Consider the following 18,195-nt stretch of genomic DNA (forward strand, 5'->3'; position numbering starts at 1 on the left):
AGAGCACACCATATAAGTCAGGTATATTCTTGGAAATGAAATGGGCAGACCGGCATTCCAGGAAGGTGTCTAGCTAAATTCCTAGACCTCTACAAAACCATTTTCCCTGGTAACTACTTTTTTTGTGAAGCAAGAAAAGTGGTTAGAAAAGAAATTTCATGGTATATTTTTATTTTTTTACACACTGGCAAAGAAGGAAGCTTAAATTTACCTTTATAAATTATATTAGCATGTAAAATCCATAACTTTGTTCCTAGATGCCCTCTAATGAATCCCTTTAAAAATCAATACACAGCCAGCAATGCACTGCATTTATGCACCATGAGAAAAGTTGTGTGTACATGGAATGAAAGCAAACACCCAGAAAAGAAGCCACAGCTTATGGAAGAATTACAGAATTCATAGAAGATTATTATCTTTCCGCTCAGCTGTTTGAAGCTCACAAAAAAATGTAACAAAAGTAACACAACTGATTTATCTAATATAAAATTATGAATTTGTTATGAAAAATTTATACGGGAAGGACATTATTTTCTCTTAGTTCTGTCATTTTGGATATTTTTTCCTTTTTAACAGAACCCTAATAGTAGGGTCTTTCTTCGTAGGTTTTATTCCTTCCAAGGATTGCTATTAACAAGGACTAAAGCATCACACTACTGTGAACACTTCCTTTTAACACATAGGATGAGGAAAGTCTTGGTTTTTTTCTTTCCTCCTAAAAGTGAAAATCTAAAATGCACTTGTGAGCCACAGCTAATGAAACAAAGTCTTTATCAGCTAGGACCCCAGACTTACTCTACTCAGTTTGAGAACTCATTTCTTGGACATAGATGCAGGAAAAAAGTTGCAATTCCATGACTGCCTAACTTTAAGCACATCAGAAGACTTTGTTACTCCCAGGGAAACATTCAAAGTGCTGAAAGCTAGCAGAATGCCTGAGTGCTTGGCTGACTGAAGCACATACAGAGCAATGCAAACAACTAATATCAAAAAACTCAATTCTTGCACGCAAACAGTCTCATCAATCTTAGTGGAAAAGCAGAACTGAACAACAGCTACAGAATTAAATATTTGTGGCAATGTGATAAGACTATTAAAATACAAGCAGACTACAATCCACTTACCAAAACACTGTGATATTCCCCATCTTCCTTTTCTCAGCCAACTATTACCCAGGCTGAATTTGCCCTCTTGATAGGGTGTAACCCCGGCCTTGCCTTGCTGTTGGTACTGGGGTTTCCCCCCAGTGTCTTTCTCTTCTCTTCTGTCTTAACATCTGGGTAACATTTGGTGCACAGACAAATCATAGTGATGTATGTAAACAGAGACAAACATATACAGTCATCACCACTAGTAAATCCTGTTCAAATACTTGGAAAAAGGCAAAAAGAGCTGATGTGCACTTCACTTGAATAAGGGTATTTTAACGTGGAAAGTCACAGACAGTGACAGAGAATATAAAATTATCAGAGTGCAATAAATTCCTTTAAGGCTTGTGGCTCTAACACAAGTGTAGAGAGAGCAGGAATATGCTGTGAGAGTAGCTACTTAATTTTGTTGGCAGCTGTTCTGCTGGCATTTGCCAGCTGCTGGCATGTTTGTCCGCTTCATTTTAACCAAGCAGAAAGCCAGTGCCTGTTTAACTCCAACATGATAGGACTGTAATTACTTGCAATGCCTTTATAACACTAACTTTTAATCAGTCATATTTTTCCAAAACATTCAGATTTTGTGTTGAAAGTTTTCTGGTTTTTAACAAGTCTTTTACAACTTTGTATTATTTGTTCTGTAAGTCTGAGTTGAGGCCTTTCTGAAGGATTATGTATCCACACTTACAACTAATGGGAACCAAACTACAGAATAAACAATAAACATCCAAACTTAGGACATGGTACTTGCTATGGAAACAACCCTTTCTGAACACCAGAAACCCTGAATCCTTGCTTTGAGGAAAAAGGCACTGACTAAAGTACTAATCAATCCTCAAGCAGTTGCCTGTTATATCCAAGCAAACTAATTAAACTTGCTTATCTCTGGAAAATCATCCTGAACGATGATGAATAGTCACAGACTGCAAAATTTCACTATAACACACAATGTTATCAAAAACTAATTCCAAACAAAGAGAGCTAATTCATGGTATTGGGAATCAGATGGCAAAAAATCCTCTGAAGGCACCAAAAGAGTACATAAAATTAAGATGGATGAAAAAAAAAAATTTCTGTGATCTGCAATTTTTGCAATATTTTGTAACCTCTTGAAAAATCAAAGTTTTTTATTTGTATGAGAAAAAATTAAACCCTCTGTTTTTCCTCTGATGAGACGCATTTCAACACAAACAGACATGCTGTTGCTCATTAAACCAACCTGGCACAAGGCCAACCGCAGCAAACCCAGTAGCAAAGGTACACCTTCATTCTCTTCCAGATCTGAGGTCTCTGAAGCACATCCAGTTGCTCTGTGGAGCCATCTCTGTTGCTTTAACCCAGTCAAGGACTCTGAGCGCTAAATGAACGAATATCCCCAAATCTACCCTCCTCTGTACACCTTACATGGCTGCCTTGTGGCCTCATTTTTCTTTGGTGTAAATTCAAACCAAATAAGTGAAGGAAGATACTTTGGAAGACAGAAACAGATAATAAAGTGAGTGGTAGGAGGTTTATAAAAAATTAGAACAGCAAGTAGACAAAGAAAAGTAGTTCCAAATACCTAATACAGAGAGAAGGAGAAAAGGCAACACAGATCCAAAATGCAGATGGTGAGTCAGGCAACCAGTTTTGGCTCTGTGAAGTATTTCTGTTATTGTTTTCCTGCAAAACACTTCTGAACCAGTTCATCCACTTATGTGGGTACTCTGTCTCAGTAGAACTGAAACAACTAATTTCTTCCTTGAGACAGATGAGTACTGGCCTTAAGGACCTGTCTGCACTGCCACAACCAACCAACCAAAAACCATCAGCGTACGAACTCAGCTACGGAAGGGGTACAGGAGCAAGGCACTGCATCAGGGTTTGAGAAGAGTGGTTGGTGGTATAAGTGAAAGAAAACAGAACTTGAGACTACACCCCAGCAGAAGGAAATTGAGGACCGCAGAAGTTTTTCGTGAAACAAGCTCCAGAAAGCGAAGACGACTAGGTATGCGTGCATGTGCAGCCATGCTGCTAGCAGCAGAGTTACAAGCTGATCCTGTTGGAAAGCTCAGGATTACAGGGAGCTCCAGGGTGCTAGTCCCCACTGAAGAAAGATTCTGGGGGAAAGGGGAAAGTATTTCTTTACAGGGAATGGACTCCATCTAGCAAACCTGAGCCTTCGAGAATTAGGATGTGCAATTCACAAAGGAAGGACTCTGCAAAATTTTTTAATTGTTTAGAGATTTTTTTTTCCAGTCAGTCTACATGTATCCTACAATCCACAATCACCATGGGGAAAGTAATCATATCTATTTGTGTAACTGCTGCACCAGAAGGCTAGGATACAAAGCAGTCTTCAGATCCCTGCCTGTTATCAAGGAACCCTTTCAGAAAGTACGCACTGACAGTCTGGCAACACCAGCTAGAAAATCCCTGCTACAAGTAGAAATATAAAGTAGAAATACAAAGTGATATATGTAAATAAATGTATTTAATTAATAGAACCATGGAAATAAGCAGTGGTATAATATAGCGAGTATGAATTCAACACAAGTGATCTATCAAATCATTCGCAGGTATCACAGCTCCTGTTTTTTGATTTTTTTTTTTTTTTTGTAACCTTCACCCAAGTTTACCGCAGAGTGAAGACTTTAACATCTGTTTGGATGACAATATTTTCTCCTATGAAACTAGAGAAAATATTTTAGAATATTTAAGTCCAAGCTGTCTTCCAACTTAACAAACATAAAATGTTTTTTGTGACAAGTAACACATTATGACCTGGAAAAACAGCCTTAAAAATATTTTGGGGTATTTCAGGAGTAGTCTAAATGTCTCAATACCAATGACTTCTTTTTGGAATAAAGTTGAAAACTAGAACAGATTATCCCAATTCGGTCATTTGTTATATCATGACTACAGCCTTTTCCAATGCATACATTCATACAAATTTTTGCAAAGAAATTCACCATTTGTTTCATTCTCTTACTATGTCTATATGCAGCAACCTAGAACCCCTAAACTACCTACATAAACCGTGAAAGGAGATAATTCCATGCTTAAAACAGATCTTTTTGTAAAAAAACCTGTGGATCTTTATTCCTGAAGAATATATCTTATTCCTATACCTTATACCCAGTGACACCAATAAGATTTCTGTGAGAACAAATGGATGAAACTAGTCCTGTCCTGTGCCTGTAGTGCTTTGGAGATGATTATTTCTTTTTGTAGTTTTGCAATTATAATTTGTAAGACAGTCTCTTCCATGTTTCCTTGCCAATTCCAGGCAACCGACAAACAGCGCTAATCTAAACAAGATTTTGTAATTTGCTCAGTAGGAGCGGCAACTGTTAATTTTTCCTTTTTTTTTTTTTCCTTAAAATACACTGTGCTACATTTATTCACAGTCAAACTACTGTTAAACTCTTGCTAATTCTAGTGACAGCATAAAAATACTTTGCAGTTCAGTATGTGGTGAAAGACTTTGATTATACATACCTCTGAAAAGAAAACAGACAGGATGACTAGGCTGATCCAGTGAATTATTCCTGCAAACTGTGAAGCACTTGAAACTGCAATTAACACAATACAATGAAGCATCATTATAGTAGCAGAATGCAACTTACGTTTAATATAACTAGTACTGCTACAGCTTACATATGGGTGAAACTTTCTTTCTTGAATTTTGTAATGGAAGTACCAAAAAGGGGATGGGATGTAATGGGACATGGAACTCCAGCCCTGTAAGCTGCTAACCCTAATTCAGGCCAGCATGTTAGCAGCCGCAGCAGCTGTTCATTGGAGCTTTTACATATAAGACTGCTGGTAAGCACTGACACACACATTTTAGGTCTTTGATGCTCTGGCACTGCTCCATGCTCTCGCTCCATGCACTGCTTTAGTACGAGATGTATGACTAAACCCTGTATACCTAAAAATCCAGAGTTAGAATTCTGTAAGGAAACAGAATGCTCTACTATCCCCACATTATTCCTTGTATTCAGTCTTTGACAATTCAGCGCAGAAGATCAGTAGTTAGCTGGAACAGGTGCTTAAAAACTAGTGCTCAAAGTAGGCTTTGAAATACATTTGTATCATCTAAATAAATAACCTAGATAGGTAGACTTTTGTACAGCTCTCCAGATGTGGCATGAACAGCCACGACTAGCTCAGAATCCCATTCCTCTCACAGTCAAGTTTGACTCTAGGAAAACCATAGTGAGACAAGCAACAGAAAGAACCAATGTCATTGTTAATAAGATCAAATCTTAATATATTAATTTTAAGGAGTTTGTGAAATATCAGCAATTCTAATTTGTACAACAAACATAATGTGACTATTTTTTGTACAGTCTGTTTCAGGAAACGTGTCTGTCATATGGACAGCTTTGTCTTTAAGCAAGTTTCTATGAGAACACTCAAGAAAGTTACAGTAAATGAAATAAAATTCCAGTTTAAGTAATTGGTTAAGACACACGATTTCCTTTGTAAGCACTCTTTTTCAGAAAGACAATGACAATTAAAATCACTTATGTTAATTTTATTTTAAACTTCTTCATGAAAAGAAGTCTGTAAAGGGTAAGTTAAAATGGTAATTCATGAAACTCTGGATTCTACACACTGACTTCCCACATAGGTGCTCTTTATGCATGCAGATTGTTGAGGCAGTTATTCCACTTTCAAAGTGGAATGACTCTGAACAAAAGTCCTTTCAGGAACTGACTAGCAGGAACACTCGGGAAAACTTATCTGAATTCATTAAAAGTATGGTTTTACAGAGTACTAAAGCCTTGCACAGACACTCACTGGCATTAATCAGACTTTCATTTGATTCAAATTATTTTGCTTGTAAGCAAAATGAAATAAACTCAGACAAATGAGTTTGCTGCAAGACTACATAAGAAGCCCTATGATATGGGTTGTCTTTATGGGCCTAAATGAATCTCTTGAAATCTGGAGGACTCCTGAATAAGTAAGTTCAACTGAAATTCTGTCATCAAAGTTCCCTTCATTGCTGACAAAACAAAGCAGAAAGCTGAAAGTGTCCAGTATCTAAACTGCTGGCAACTCCCACTCTAAACGTCACATACTCTGAAGTTTGGAATAAGGGAATGAAGAGAAAAAATTCTCTCTTTACTTCAGGGTATTTGTGAATCTACCATCCCTACAGCAGACATTAAAATAGCCTGTGCGGTCTTGCAGTTTCAAAGAATTATTGTGTAACAGCAAAGTTTAAGGCAATCGATGACTGTGCACATAGAGATGCAAGACTGTGGTGGAATTAACTAAGTCCCAAGAACACACAGGGCATGCAGTAAATAAAGCGTCTCATTTTAAAATTAAAACTGATTAAAATGGGAAGGGGAGGGAGAGGATGTAGGAAGAAATCACTATACAAAGAAAACTGTTAGTATGGGCTGCCACTGGAACTCTTACAGCTGGGACTTATTGAGAGAGGGTTTGCTGTGGTGCAGCAGAGGAACTACTTAAAGATGAAACAAATGGACAAAATATAATATATTTAACCTTCCCAAGACACTGTCTCTATAGGGTGGCATAAAGAACAAGAAATAGAAACCATTTGTAAGCTGTTTTTCAGCTGTCAATTGACATACAAGGCTCCAGCTGCCCCTTAGTGGACAAAAAAGATATAGCAACCACGAATTTGGAAAGAAAATCAATTTCTGATGCTGCACTAACTGTAGCAGAGTGCTGAATGCACTGCCAGATAGCGTGCAATTAAATTGCCAGTAAAACAGTACATTTGACAAAGCCTTCCAAGCAACAAGCATTTGTACAAGAGCTGAATCACTAGCCCATACACTGAATCTGGATATTTGCCTCTTCCAAAACACTCTCTTTCAAAAATGCAGTGAAAGGTTACAAAAACAGGAGAAGCGTCTTCTCCAAGAGGTGCTCATCCCTGCTTTGTGGTGGTTCAGATACATCCCTGGGATTCAGTTTGAGGCAAAGCACCTAAGCTATTCAGTTTCTACTTTTATCTGGAACAGAATTTCACATTTGTTGAACTTGTAACCTTTTTCCCCCCCAAATTGTAGCTAAAAGCCAAAAAGTTCTGCTTTATTTCACATTTTACTTGTCTGGTGCTATGAGGAAGAAGTGAATGCAAATCCAGATGCTTTTTAGTCATGAAGAAGATAGTGCAGTATAAAATGCAGAGTACAGCCAACCTCAGTCTACCTCCTCCCCCTTTCCCATCTCCTCAAAATGTATATCCAGGAGGGGAGGGATGAAGAACACATCCTGACAAACCCTGCGTGGCCATTATAGAAGCTTGTACTACCAGCGCTTGCTTTCAGTGGATGTTGTTCTTGATGATGATTTTCTGGCAGATACAAGCTATACTGCTTCTGTAAGGAGCAGATGCTCACTGTACGGTTTGGGCAAGCCCTGAGCCTGTTCTTACTGAGGCACTGCTGCACGGCAATGTGCGTTTTCTTTGCACAGCTATGCATGTACTCAGACAGGGCCCTGATCCAGCAACCAAATGGACAGGAGCAGAGCTTTTCAGCTTCACACTTTTCAGGAAGGCCTGATGCCTTTTACAGATGCACCTGCTGTAGTTGATCGCAGAAGGAGGGCGATACTAAGACGATCTCCTGAGTCGTTTTCCCGCAAAACTACTGAAGATGAGGGAGGAACAGCATAGCCTATAGTGCTAAAGAGTGAGGCTTGGAACCTGCCATGACCATCTTTTTTTGAAATGAGGTGCAAGTGACGTAGTCTACATCTATTTCTGCATTTGCAAAACATCACAAGGTATTGAGACGTTATTTTGTTAATGCATGTGAAGATAGGACTAAAAAAAGCCTATTATAGGACAGAGACCTATAATAAAAGACCTTTATATGTCCCCTGTTTTCTGGGGTTTCTAATTCTGGCATGAATACGCTTTGTGCTAAAATACCATAAAAGGTCTCTGTCCTTTTCATGTGTGTGACCTACACATTTGCAAATGTAGTTTGCATCACTGACACTGACAGTTTTGTGTATGGGAGACGTGCACAGTGCAACCAAAGACTGCACTAAAGGTATAAGAGGACAATGATGCTCTCAAAATGTCACAGCCAAAGAAAACACCTGTTGTTTTTTGTTTTGGTTTGTTTGTTTGTTTTAAAAAAGGAGGCTTCCTAAGTAATTACAGTCTATAATGTGGATTAGCAGTTGTTATTATGAAAAAAATTGGCAGTGATGTGCCATAACATATCCTAATGCATTGGTTGATTTCATATACAATAAGGAATCATTTAAAACTGCAATTACATTTTTGAAAAACATAATTATGACCTAATGGCTTTTTAAAACCTTAACGTAAGTGACACGCATTCCTCATATAACACAACTGCTATACTTATATCAGCCCCACCAAGATAGCCTTTACCCAATTTAAAACAAAATAGAACGTATTCAACTTAACAAAGGCAAGAAGCCTGATGGGTTAATTCATGAGTTAAAATACCAAGTAGCAACACAGAGCGGAATGGGTCCTTTCTCAGGTGCTGAGAAAATTCCCACAGGCAGGGGCAGCCTCTGAACAGTGAAGTCACCTGGCTCCACCAAACACCTACAGGTCATGCACAACGTGTATACTGCAGAGCTTTTAAGAGTATCACATGCACTAGACACATGGAGGACGAATGATCCCCAAAATAAAGCCTTCTTTAGAAGATTCTTCAGAAAATAAATGGTAAGAAAGCAGGTGCTTCCAGAGGAGAGTCTCCAAAACTGTGTTAAAAATCTAAGAGAAATCAACAGAAACAGTTTTTAAACTCTTTGGCTCTACAAGAAGTGGCAATTCTCTACATGAAGAAAAAGATGTGGGACCTCAATAAATATTGTTGAAAGCTTCTTCCTCATTCAGTTTTTAAGGACTTACACCCATAATTGGCATTCCTGACTTTTTTTGAAGGCAGACTTGCCCAAATTCTGGGCTTCCGCATCCAAAACAGTAAGTCACCAGAGACTACAGAAAATAACAACTGTAACGGAGTGGCCATGCTCAGGACAGTGTGTGCAGTATGGACAGACAGGGGTGTAAATGGTGGGCAGTGTGGAAAGACAGCTTAGTCACTTATTCATCTTATAGTGTTTATAAAATGGCTGCAATTATCGATGAAGTCCCCTAAAGTAATCTTAATGCAATTGCAATACCTTAATCTTTACAGTGAAATCTAACTCCACTAATATCAATTGACAAATCACAAAAATAAAAGGACTTCAACAGCATAAAAAAATCCATTTGCTCAGTTTAAAGTTGCCATAGTAGATACCAGACCATGACTCTTTCATGCTATGTATTCTTGCATTTATGGGACTGTCTGAACTCCACTGCCATTTCAACATATCTGAGATTGTACGGAGATGCTAGAGGCTGCTCTTCAACATTTAGCATAGGGAAAAATGTAGCTGGTATTTGTGTTCATGTCAGCTTTGTACCATAAAAGCAAAAAAAATAAAAAGGGGGGAATGGAGGAAAAGAGCAGTAGGAAAAAAAAGATGACTTAGGAAACAAAACAGCAGCATTAAAATTTCCATTGTGGAACCTGCGTAGAGTGAATTCAGATAAAACAAAACTCCATTTAAGCTATTATTTGACTCCCAGTGTATTAGCAAAGTAGAATGAAAATCTGCATCATTTCAGTGCATTGCAAGATAGAAAACCAGAATTTCAATTCCTACACATCTCAGTAGAAGTAAATTAATAATAGATAGTACCAAATACCCTAGCAAGTTCACTTGCTAGATCACTTCCATCTATCCACATGCATGTGAAAAGTATAAGAGATTAATGATGCACAAATTATCTTTCTTCTTTGTACATGGAGCATGTCTGTAAGGGACAGACCTTTTCAACTACTAATGACAATATGTGCGGATCTCTGCATGCACACTCTGCTTGTATCCTTTGAAAATTTGTCCTATACTGAATTTGGTCAGCAAAATAAGGAAGAGACTGACTTCACTATACCAGGGTTCCACAAAAACACATTTCTTACCTAGCCTAGTAATCATTTAAATGGTAGGAAAAAAAAAAAATCCCCACCATCCTCCCCCCTTCAAAAACCTCCCAACAAGTTAAGCCTTTATATTATCAAAATTAAAAAAAAAAAAATAATAATCCTCCTACTCACACTGGAGAAGCTTTATATCTATTAGGAGCTCCAGAGTCAGAAGAATCACCACCAATACTACACAGGCTACCAGGAAACTGTTGAGACTTGCACTGAGCAAAAATACCTGCCACACAGCTGCTCGTCTCCCACAGCACGGTTTTAGCCAGTTAGATCTAAGGAAATAAAATTAAGAGGGAAAACAAGAAAAGAAAAGAAGTGAAAAAGGAAGAGAGCTGAAGAGCAGTGAACTCAAAATTACAAGTTCTACTGTTATGGATACACTCAGCAATACTGCACAAAGACTTTGCAAAACTCACTTTCATTGGCTTTGTTTCTTTACCAAGAAAAACACTTCACAAAAAAACTTCACCCTGGGGATGTTGTGCATCTCTCCAACCCTCTGGAGCGTACCAGTGTTCAAGTGCCTTCCAAAGCACTGAGTAGCACAACCCTAATGTCATACATACTTTTCTACTTTCTTCCTGTCTTACTATTTTTCATGTGTTTTTATTTTGACATACATGCTGCATTCACTTATCTGTGAGTAGCAAGGCCTGGCAGGACTCTGCTATTAGGTTAGAAGCTAATGATGTTTTTTAAGAATTTCTCTGCTATTGAATTTTATGGTCATGCACCTTTATCCCTGTTCTAGTATGAGACAAATCAGGTAAGAGCTGCTGAATTTGGTTTACAACAATCAGTCCATGACATCATGGAAAAGAGCAACAGGAATCTGGAAAACACCAAAGAATAAGCTCAGTGACTCCACAGCTACACCTATACTAGCAAATATACACAGCCTGGCAAAGTGTCAAGTCACTGGCCAAGGCTGTCTAACTTGCCTATTTGTCTGACTCTCACCAATCTGTTTGTGGACCAGGCCAAAAAGGACTTTCCCAGAGGTTGGAGTAGCACAGTTTTGGGGACAGCATACACCAGGGGCTGCTCCCAAGCCTAGTTTAGATGAGGTCACCTTGGTTTGGAGGAAAAAGAAGGTTTAGGGAAGATGAAGGGAGCTGTGAGGAGGCTACGAGGACCAGAACTCTGGAAGGAAGTTGATGAATCAGTAAATGTTGCTCTAGTATTGTGCTAATGTAGATACACATTTTCAAGTGGATTATTAAAAAAATCATTTTTTCTTTTGAAAATATTTGTAATAGGAATAACAATAGCATGGACTTCAGAAGCATAAAGCCCATTCTGATACTTTTTTTCTCCTAAAATCCCCCCATAGTTTCACTTTGATACAGTATAGTATCATTTCTCATCCCAGTGTTTTGTAATACTCTTGTACTGGCCCACCTCTGAAAGTTCTGATGCTTGCCTGACACTTCATATTTTCAAAGCACTGCAAATACACATTAGCTAATAAAAAGCTGACATGATTTATTAACTAAGGTTTAAGAAGCCGAAAGCATACAGAAGTGTGGTGCAGTAACTGCACTGTCTGAACTAAAATATTGATACACAGAAATCATAGAATCATTTAGGTTGGAAAAGACCTTTAAGATCATCAAGTCCAACCATTAAATCAATGGTATACAAGAAAATATGATGATACTGATCAATTCCAAATAATTGGACAGCTCTAGACTCAATAACTCACGTTATAATCAAACACTTGGAAAAACATCGCAAAACATTCCCTGACATACCCACACTCAAAAGTGTGGGAGAAAGTGATGCTAAGCAGTGCTCAGAGACTTGACACTTTCAAGCAGCTTCTCAGAATTAAGCATATCAACTAAATACTTATACTCAGATTGCCTGATTACCTGACCGTAAAAGACCTCCTCAATTGACTCTTAAAACTTCAGAGAAGATTTGACAAGTGTTACTATCAGGAACTTGCCCTTAGTTTAACTTTGTTATGGTTCTAGCATGAATACAGAATGCACTAGATTTTAAATAGGTAATTTTAAAACATAGGGAAAAAAAGGCATTGAAATAAGGGCCTTTCTGCAAACTTGATCTTTTAATGGATTTTATTTTACATTGTCTCAAAACAGGATAGCTTGTTTTTACTGCAACTGTTATTTGGGGGGGTTTTGTTGTTGGGTTTGTTTTTTTTGTTTTTTTGTTTTTGTTTTTTTTTTTAGGTCTTTCTAAAAATAATGCTAGGGAATGGCCCTGTTTAAATAGAACAGGTTTTAGTTCTATTCTCTTTCTACATTTATCTTCCCTTTTCCAGAAAGACCCATTTTGGCAGCATTTTAATATTGCAGGGCAGTTTTTCCTCTTTCGTGTTCTCAGAATGATCAGTAGAGGGCCTAAGTACATTCCTTTAAAAGCTCTACGTAGTCAAGATTTTCAAATATACCAAATGTACCAGTAAGAATAAATCAACTTAGCACACATTACATATAGCCACGATAATCATTATTCAAGCTAATCGTTACTTACAGAATGCTAAAGAATGTGGAGTTATTCTGTCCGTGCAGTACTAATATTCCACTGATTCCAAAAAGCTTCTGAACAAAACTATCATTTACGATTGAAAAAGCAATCAAGCGCAGATCATCTGCATATTTACACCTATATATCACTTATATAAACTGATTTCAAAAAACACAAAAGTGTTTGAAATTTAAGCACTGAAAAACCACCCCCAGTTTCATCTCTTAATTTATTACACCAAGGTGCATTTGTTCAACACTTGTCCTGTGAATGGACAGTGATTAGTGTCTTCACATCACTGCGTAGCAGATCTCTTCCCAGACCTCCTCCAAGTCCTCTGAATCCACTGGCATTAACAATCACATTGTGCTCTAGAAGGAGCACTGGATGGTTTCTTTCCTGGGTGCTGCTTAGCTAGCTCATTCCCTGCTACTTCTACACTCCTGTATAGTACAGTCCTGATCTTGCCTTCGGTTGTGGTTTTTTTGGGTTTTGGTTTGGTTTTTTTTTCCTTCTTATCTCTTGTAAAGGATGGACATAAATAATAAAAGGAACTATATAATTCAACTAGAAATATATTTTAGATAAACCTGTTGACATGCTAACCACACCGACTCCTAATCCACAAATCTCCTCCTCTCCTTCAGTCCTGTAACTTGTCTCAGTAGAGTAGCATCTCTCCCTGCTGATGTGTAAGGGCTCATCCATTCAACAGATGAGAAATCTGGTATTTGAGAAAAACAAATCCCTACCAGAATTAGTGTGGGTTTAAACTTACCTTCCAAATCCTGGCCATTTCCCCTGTGATACTGCAAAGCTACACTAAGTTTAAAGCTCAGATTAGAAACTCAGCTACACAGACCTTTCAAAAAAATAAAAGTTAACTTACACAGCTCATAAATTTGTGAAGAGATTACATACTAACCAGATACAAATAAAATATCTTTTTCCCTCACTCCAGACAAAAAAAAAAAAGTGCCCTATTTTGTTCAGAACAAGTACAACTTTTGGTGTCCTGACTGTGTTGTCCGTGGATGCCATGCACTATATGGATACAAGTAAAGTATGACTTAGGACAACTTTACTGTGTGACTTCAAACAAGTTCATTAGGTACCTCAGTTACTCCATCTCTACAACAGGAATATTGTTTACCTTTCTTACAGTGACTCGATAAAGTAAATAAATGTACTACCATGGGAATTTCTTGGTTGATGGTGATGCAGGCCTGTAAAGTTTTGTTATGAGCCATTAAAATACATTTAGCGGAATTTTACCAGGTTAATTCTTTTTAAAGATACTTTCACACAGCTTTGTGGAAAACCAATCTGTCATCATCACTGCTAGTTTTATTAATAAACAGCTTGGAAAAAAGAACATAAGGCAAAACTGGGAAAGGTTTAACATATTTACTTGGTAAGGAACCACTACAATCAATGTGTTCAAGCTGTTAACAGCTGTCACTGTTTCTATTTCCTGGTCTTGCAAAAAAATACCCCAAAATCTGATCTGAATTATACCTTACTCTGTCCTTTTTTTTTTTTTTTTTTTGGCTCAAGAGCAAGTGTTTGCATCTCACAAGATGGCTATGATCAGAAAACAGAAGGATGGATGAGATCCAAATCACTATCTGAAGGAGTAGAAAGGCCATAGTCAGGAAGTGACAGGAACACAGAAAGGCTAAGTAACAATACAAATCTGGCTGAGACAAAACAGACAGCAGAGCCTCACAGCAGGCTACAGGTAGCAGCTGGAGGCCTTGAGCAACTCCCAAGGAACAGATAGAGCTCTGCACCCCTTTCCTGGACTTCTCCTACAAGCTTAGTTTAACTACAGAACTTTGAGAGCAGCCTCATCCTTTTTTTCCCCTAAAAGTTTTACTATTTTGAACCCCATGACATTCCTTGGAGGGCTGCTGCAAAACTCCCTTGCTCAAATGGCAAGAAAGATTCCCCAGTTTTCTGCCTAAACTCACACATGGCCAGTTTATACATATCTGCTCTTGTGCCAATATTGTTCTTTAGCTTGATTAGTTCTTTTTCCTTGCTGGCACTTTGTCCGTGATGCATGTATACACAGCAATGGCACCCCCTCATTTAATTTAATTAAAGCCCATGTTTTTTGTAAAACTGACACTCAGCTTCTGTAACTGTCCTAGTAGTCCCTTCTGCATGTGAATACAGACTACTAGAGCAGTACATAATATTTTGGAATAGGTTTAATTACATGAATGCTTCCCAGGACTATTTCAAGTATTTTCTGCTTTCTAGGATCATTTGTGCCTTCTTCATAGACATCCTGTGATTACCTGGTATATTACTCCTCTCATTAGAAAATTGCTTACTGCGCTTTTCCTTTTTATGCTAAGGTCTTTAGCAAAATATTAACATCATGCACAAAACCAACCTTTAAGAAATGTAAGAACAGCCATACCAGGTCAGAACAAAGGTTTGGTATCCTGTCTCCAACAGTGGCCATGACCAGATGTCTCAAGATGAGTAAGAACACAGAAAACATATAATACTTGCCCTTCAAACTCCCACAGCATCCAACTATTTTGAACTTGGTGACTTCCTGAGACAGATGTAGTTTCTCAGATTCTACTTAGTAACCTTCAGTGAATTTCTCTTCCACAAACTTGTCCAATCTCCTCTTAAGGCTAGATAAGCTATTAGCAGCCACATACCCTTTAGAAAGCAGTTCCACACATCTACTGCCCTCTGTGCAAAGAGCAACCTCTTTTTGTTTATTTTGAACTGGGCCTTAATCTATTCATGTACCCTAGCACCTGGGGGGGGGGGCGTCAAACGTTATTTTAACCACTCTGTGTCACAGATTTTGTAATGTCAATCAAACCTCATGTCAGCCTTCTCTTTTCCAGATTGAAGAGTCCTAGTTTACATAGTAATCTCCAACAGAAGTCTCATCACATCTTTGATCACTGTTTTCCTTTAAATCTTTTCCAGTTCTCTTCTATCTACCATATCGTTTTTGACAAGGACCAGAACTGCACTCACGTTCAAGATGTGAGCAAAGCTTGGATATACAGAGAGGCACAACAACGGCCTCTCTTTTAATCTCTACTCCTTTTCCTAATGAATCCTAACATCTGATTTGCTTTCAGACTGCTGCTCAGCATTTAGCTGACCTTTTCATGGACTCTCCTTCTAGACTAATATTCCTCTTTTCCACAGTTCTCCTTTGTCCTATTCCTTAGCCATCTTTCAGTTTTTTCACCAAGCCATATCTTTGCCAACTTAGACAATTAATTTAAGTGTTAAGACAGAGAAATTAGACCCATGTCATTTCCACTCTCCAGTAAAGAGCTTTGCAAACAGTGGCCTGTGGGCTACAACTACTACACTTCTACTCACAAAGAGTACCTGGGAAAAGCAAGTTCTGTTGGAAAAATACAGAAAGATCTACAAACAAAACAAGTCTGAAAATCACTGAGCTAGAACAGTAATTCTTTTTTTTTTACTTATAAGTAGCACTCCTTCTACCAATTGGCGTTACTGATAAAAGACATTAGAGGGACACGCTAAAAGGATTTAGGTACTAGGATACACACAGTAATGAGCTATCCTGGAAAACAACGTTTACAAAGATAAACACTTAAAAGGATCTGTACAGAGAAGGAAGTTTCTAAATCACTGGACATCCCTGTAACATAGCCCAAAATTTCACGTATTCTCTAGTGAAGAGCTGGTCACCTCATAGGTTCTGTCATGCTCGATGTTCATTTTCTGCTGCAGTGCAGGTCTTAGTTTTGGACCAGAGCACACAGAGTACCAGTGATACGGTACTGCACAAAGAACAAATCAGCACTACAGTCTCACTCACTGTATTTTGCTGTTAAGATTTTGTACCATCTTTCTGGATTCAGACTGTGGCTGGCAGCTAGAAATAAATTAAAAGTCACTTTTGTAAATACAAGGAGCTTGCTCACTACGTGAAATAGTTCTGCCCTCCAAAACCTTTGCACTTTATCTTGAGCTTGGACCTCATTATTCACCATGTATCGACATCATGTGCTCCAGGATCTGCATGAGGTACAAAGAACTTTTCAGAAAAGGGACTTTTTAAATTATGCTGCCAGATAAAGACAAGAAAAGCAGAAAACAAGAGAAACATGAGAACTTGGTCCATTCGAGTTCTTTTAGTTAAAGCACCTTTAAGCTTTGTAGAAAACATGAGTAAAATACCTCAAAGAGATCAAAATAAAAACTGAAAGATGAATATGAAAACGAGAAATAACAGCATCTACTTGATGCAATTCCAGAAGACAGACTGAAGGAACAGACATCCTTTTCTCCCAGGATGGGTGAATACATTCATCAGTGAAGGCCTGCAACCAATTTAAAATTAAAAGCTCACGACTTTCCTGTGTTAACTTCTGAATCTCTGTGCATCTCTGTTCAGTTTTGGTTTCCCTTCCTTTTTAGCTCTCTCCCTTCCTATAGCTTTCTTTTTTCAGATATTCCTATCGTTTAAATGCACTTTCTAGCTGCGACCAAACAAATCTAAGGCTCCGAACAGAGGACCATAAACGATTAAATTACAATGGCATGACTATTTACAGCTAATGTCAAGTGAGTCACATTAACCGTGTGAACTCCCAACCTTTACAGCTGTTGATGTAAAACACAGTATTTGAAAGCACCTTCATGTTTCAAATTTGTTTAACATATAAAAATTCAAGAGCTCCAATCTAAAAAAAATACAACAAATAATTTACAGTTCGTGTATCTCTCTCCCCTTGCTTCCCACCCCCATTAAACACAGATCTTTATTAAGAGACAGGCTTACTGCCTAACTGCATATTCACCCCCCAAAAAATACAGCCTGTTGTGCAAATTGTGTCGGTAAACTCTTTTATAATGTATTATGAATGATAGCTCCTAATTGGAACTTAAGGAAAATACAGGAAGGAGAGCTTTTCCCTATCCCCACTTGTCTTTAGCACACATGTACTGCTTTTTGCATGTTGTCAATTTTCCAACTACTCCTCATCATTTTTATCGGTCATTGATGCAAAAACAGAAGAGAGAGAGTATTTTTTGGAAAAGAGAATATTTGAATCGAAAAAAAGAAATTAAGAGTGGCACTTACAGCTAACATTAACATTTTTAAATCTCCTTAGCTTTCTGGGTGATTAGTCTCCTTAAAGAAACATTTACATATTCTTTTCATGCAAACCGAGTTCAATGCAGACACAGCCTCTCCAATAAATTCACAGACGCAAAGAAAATTGGCAACTTTGCTGCTGCTTTTTGTACACGAGTATCACCTAATCTGTTACAGATATGTTAGAAGTGTACACAACGTGTTCTCCTTGGCATCCAAGGCACATTTTTTGAATGAGTTTATTTCTCATATACATGTCTCCAGCCTATGCCTCGAGCGTTTCTGCAATGCCTAAGCATGGAGTACAGTGCAGAGCAACAATATCTAAGGATGATTCTAACAAGTTAACCGCAGGGCAGATCAGCAGGACTAATAAGTAATGAACATCACACTCATATTAGTTCTGAGA

At 38.0% G+C, this 18,195-nt stretch overlaps 1 protein-coding gene across 3 annotated transcripts in view; it reads right to left on the minus strand.

Moving 5' to 3' along the window:
• TMEM266 (transmembrane protein 266) overlaps nucleotides 1–18,195 on the minus strand; it is a 64,813-nt gene that overhangs the window by 37,698 nt on the left and 8,920 nt on the right. For all 3 annotated transcript variants that reach the window (XM_009469666.2, XM_087745348.1, XM_087745349.1), the window contains 2 exons: nucleotides 10,283–10,437; nucleotides 4,629–4,702 (listed from right to left, as the gene is read on the minus strand). In XM_009469666.2, the coding sequence (XP_009467941.1) occupies nucleotides 4,629–4,702; nucleotides 10,283–10,437 (229 nt within the window). The remainder of the gene's footprint in view (nucleotides 1–4,628; nucleotides 4,703–10,282; nucleotides 10,438–18,195) is intronic.

This window comes from Nipponia nippon, unplaced genomic scaffold (assembly GCF_047370975.1).
Source record: "Nipponia nippon isolate SJK-2023a ecotype South Korea unplaced genomic scaffold, ASM4737097v1 scaffold_9, whole genome shotgun sequence".
Classification (NCBI taxonomy): domain Eukaryota; kingdom Metazoa; phylum Chordata; class Aves; order Pelecaniformes; family Threskiornithidae; genus Nipponia; species Nipponia nippon.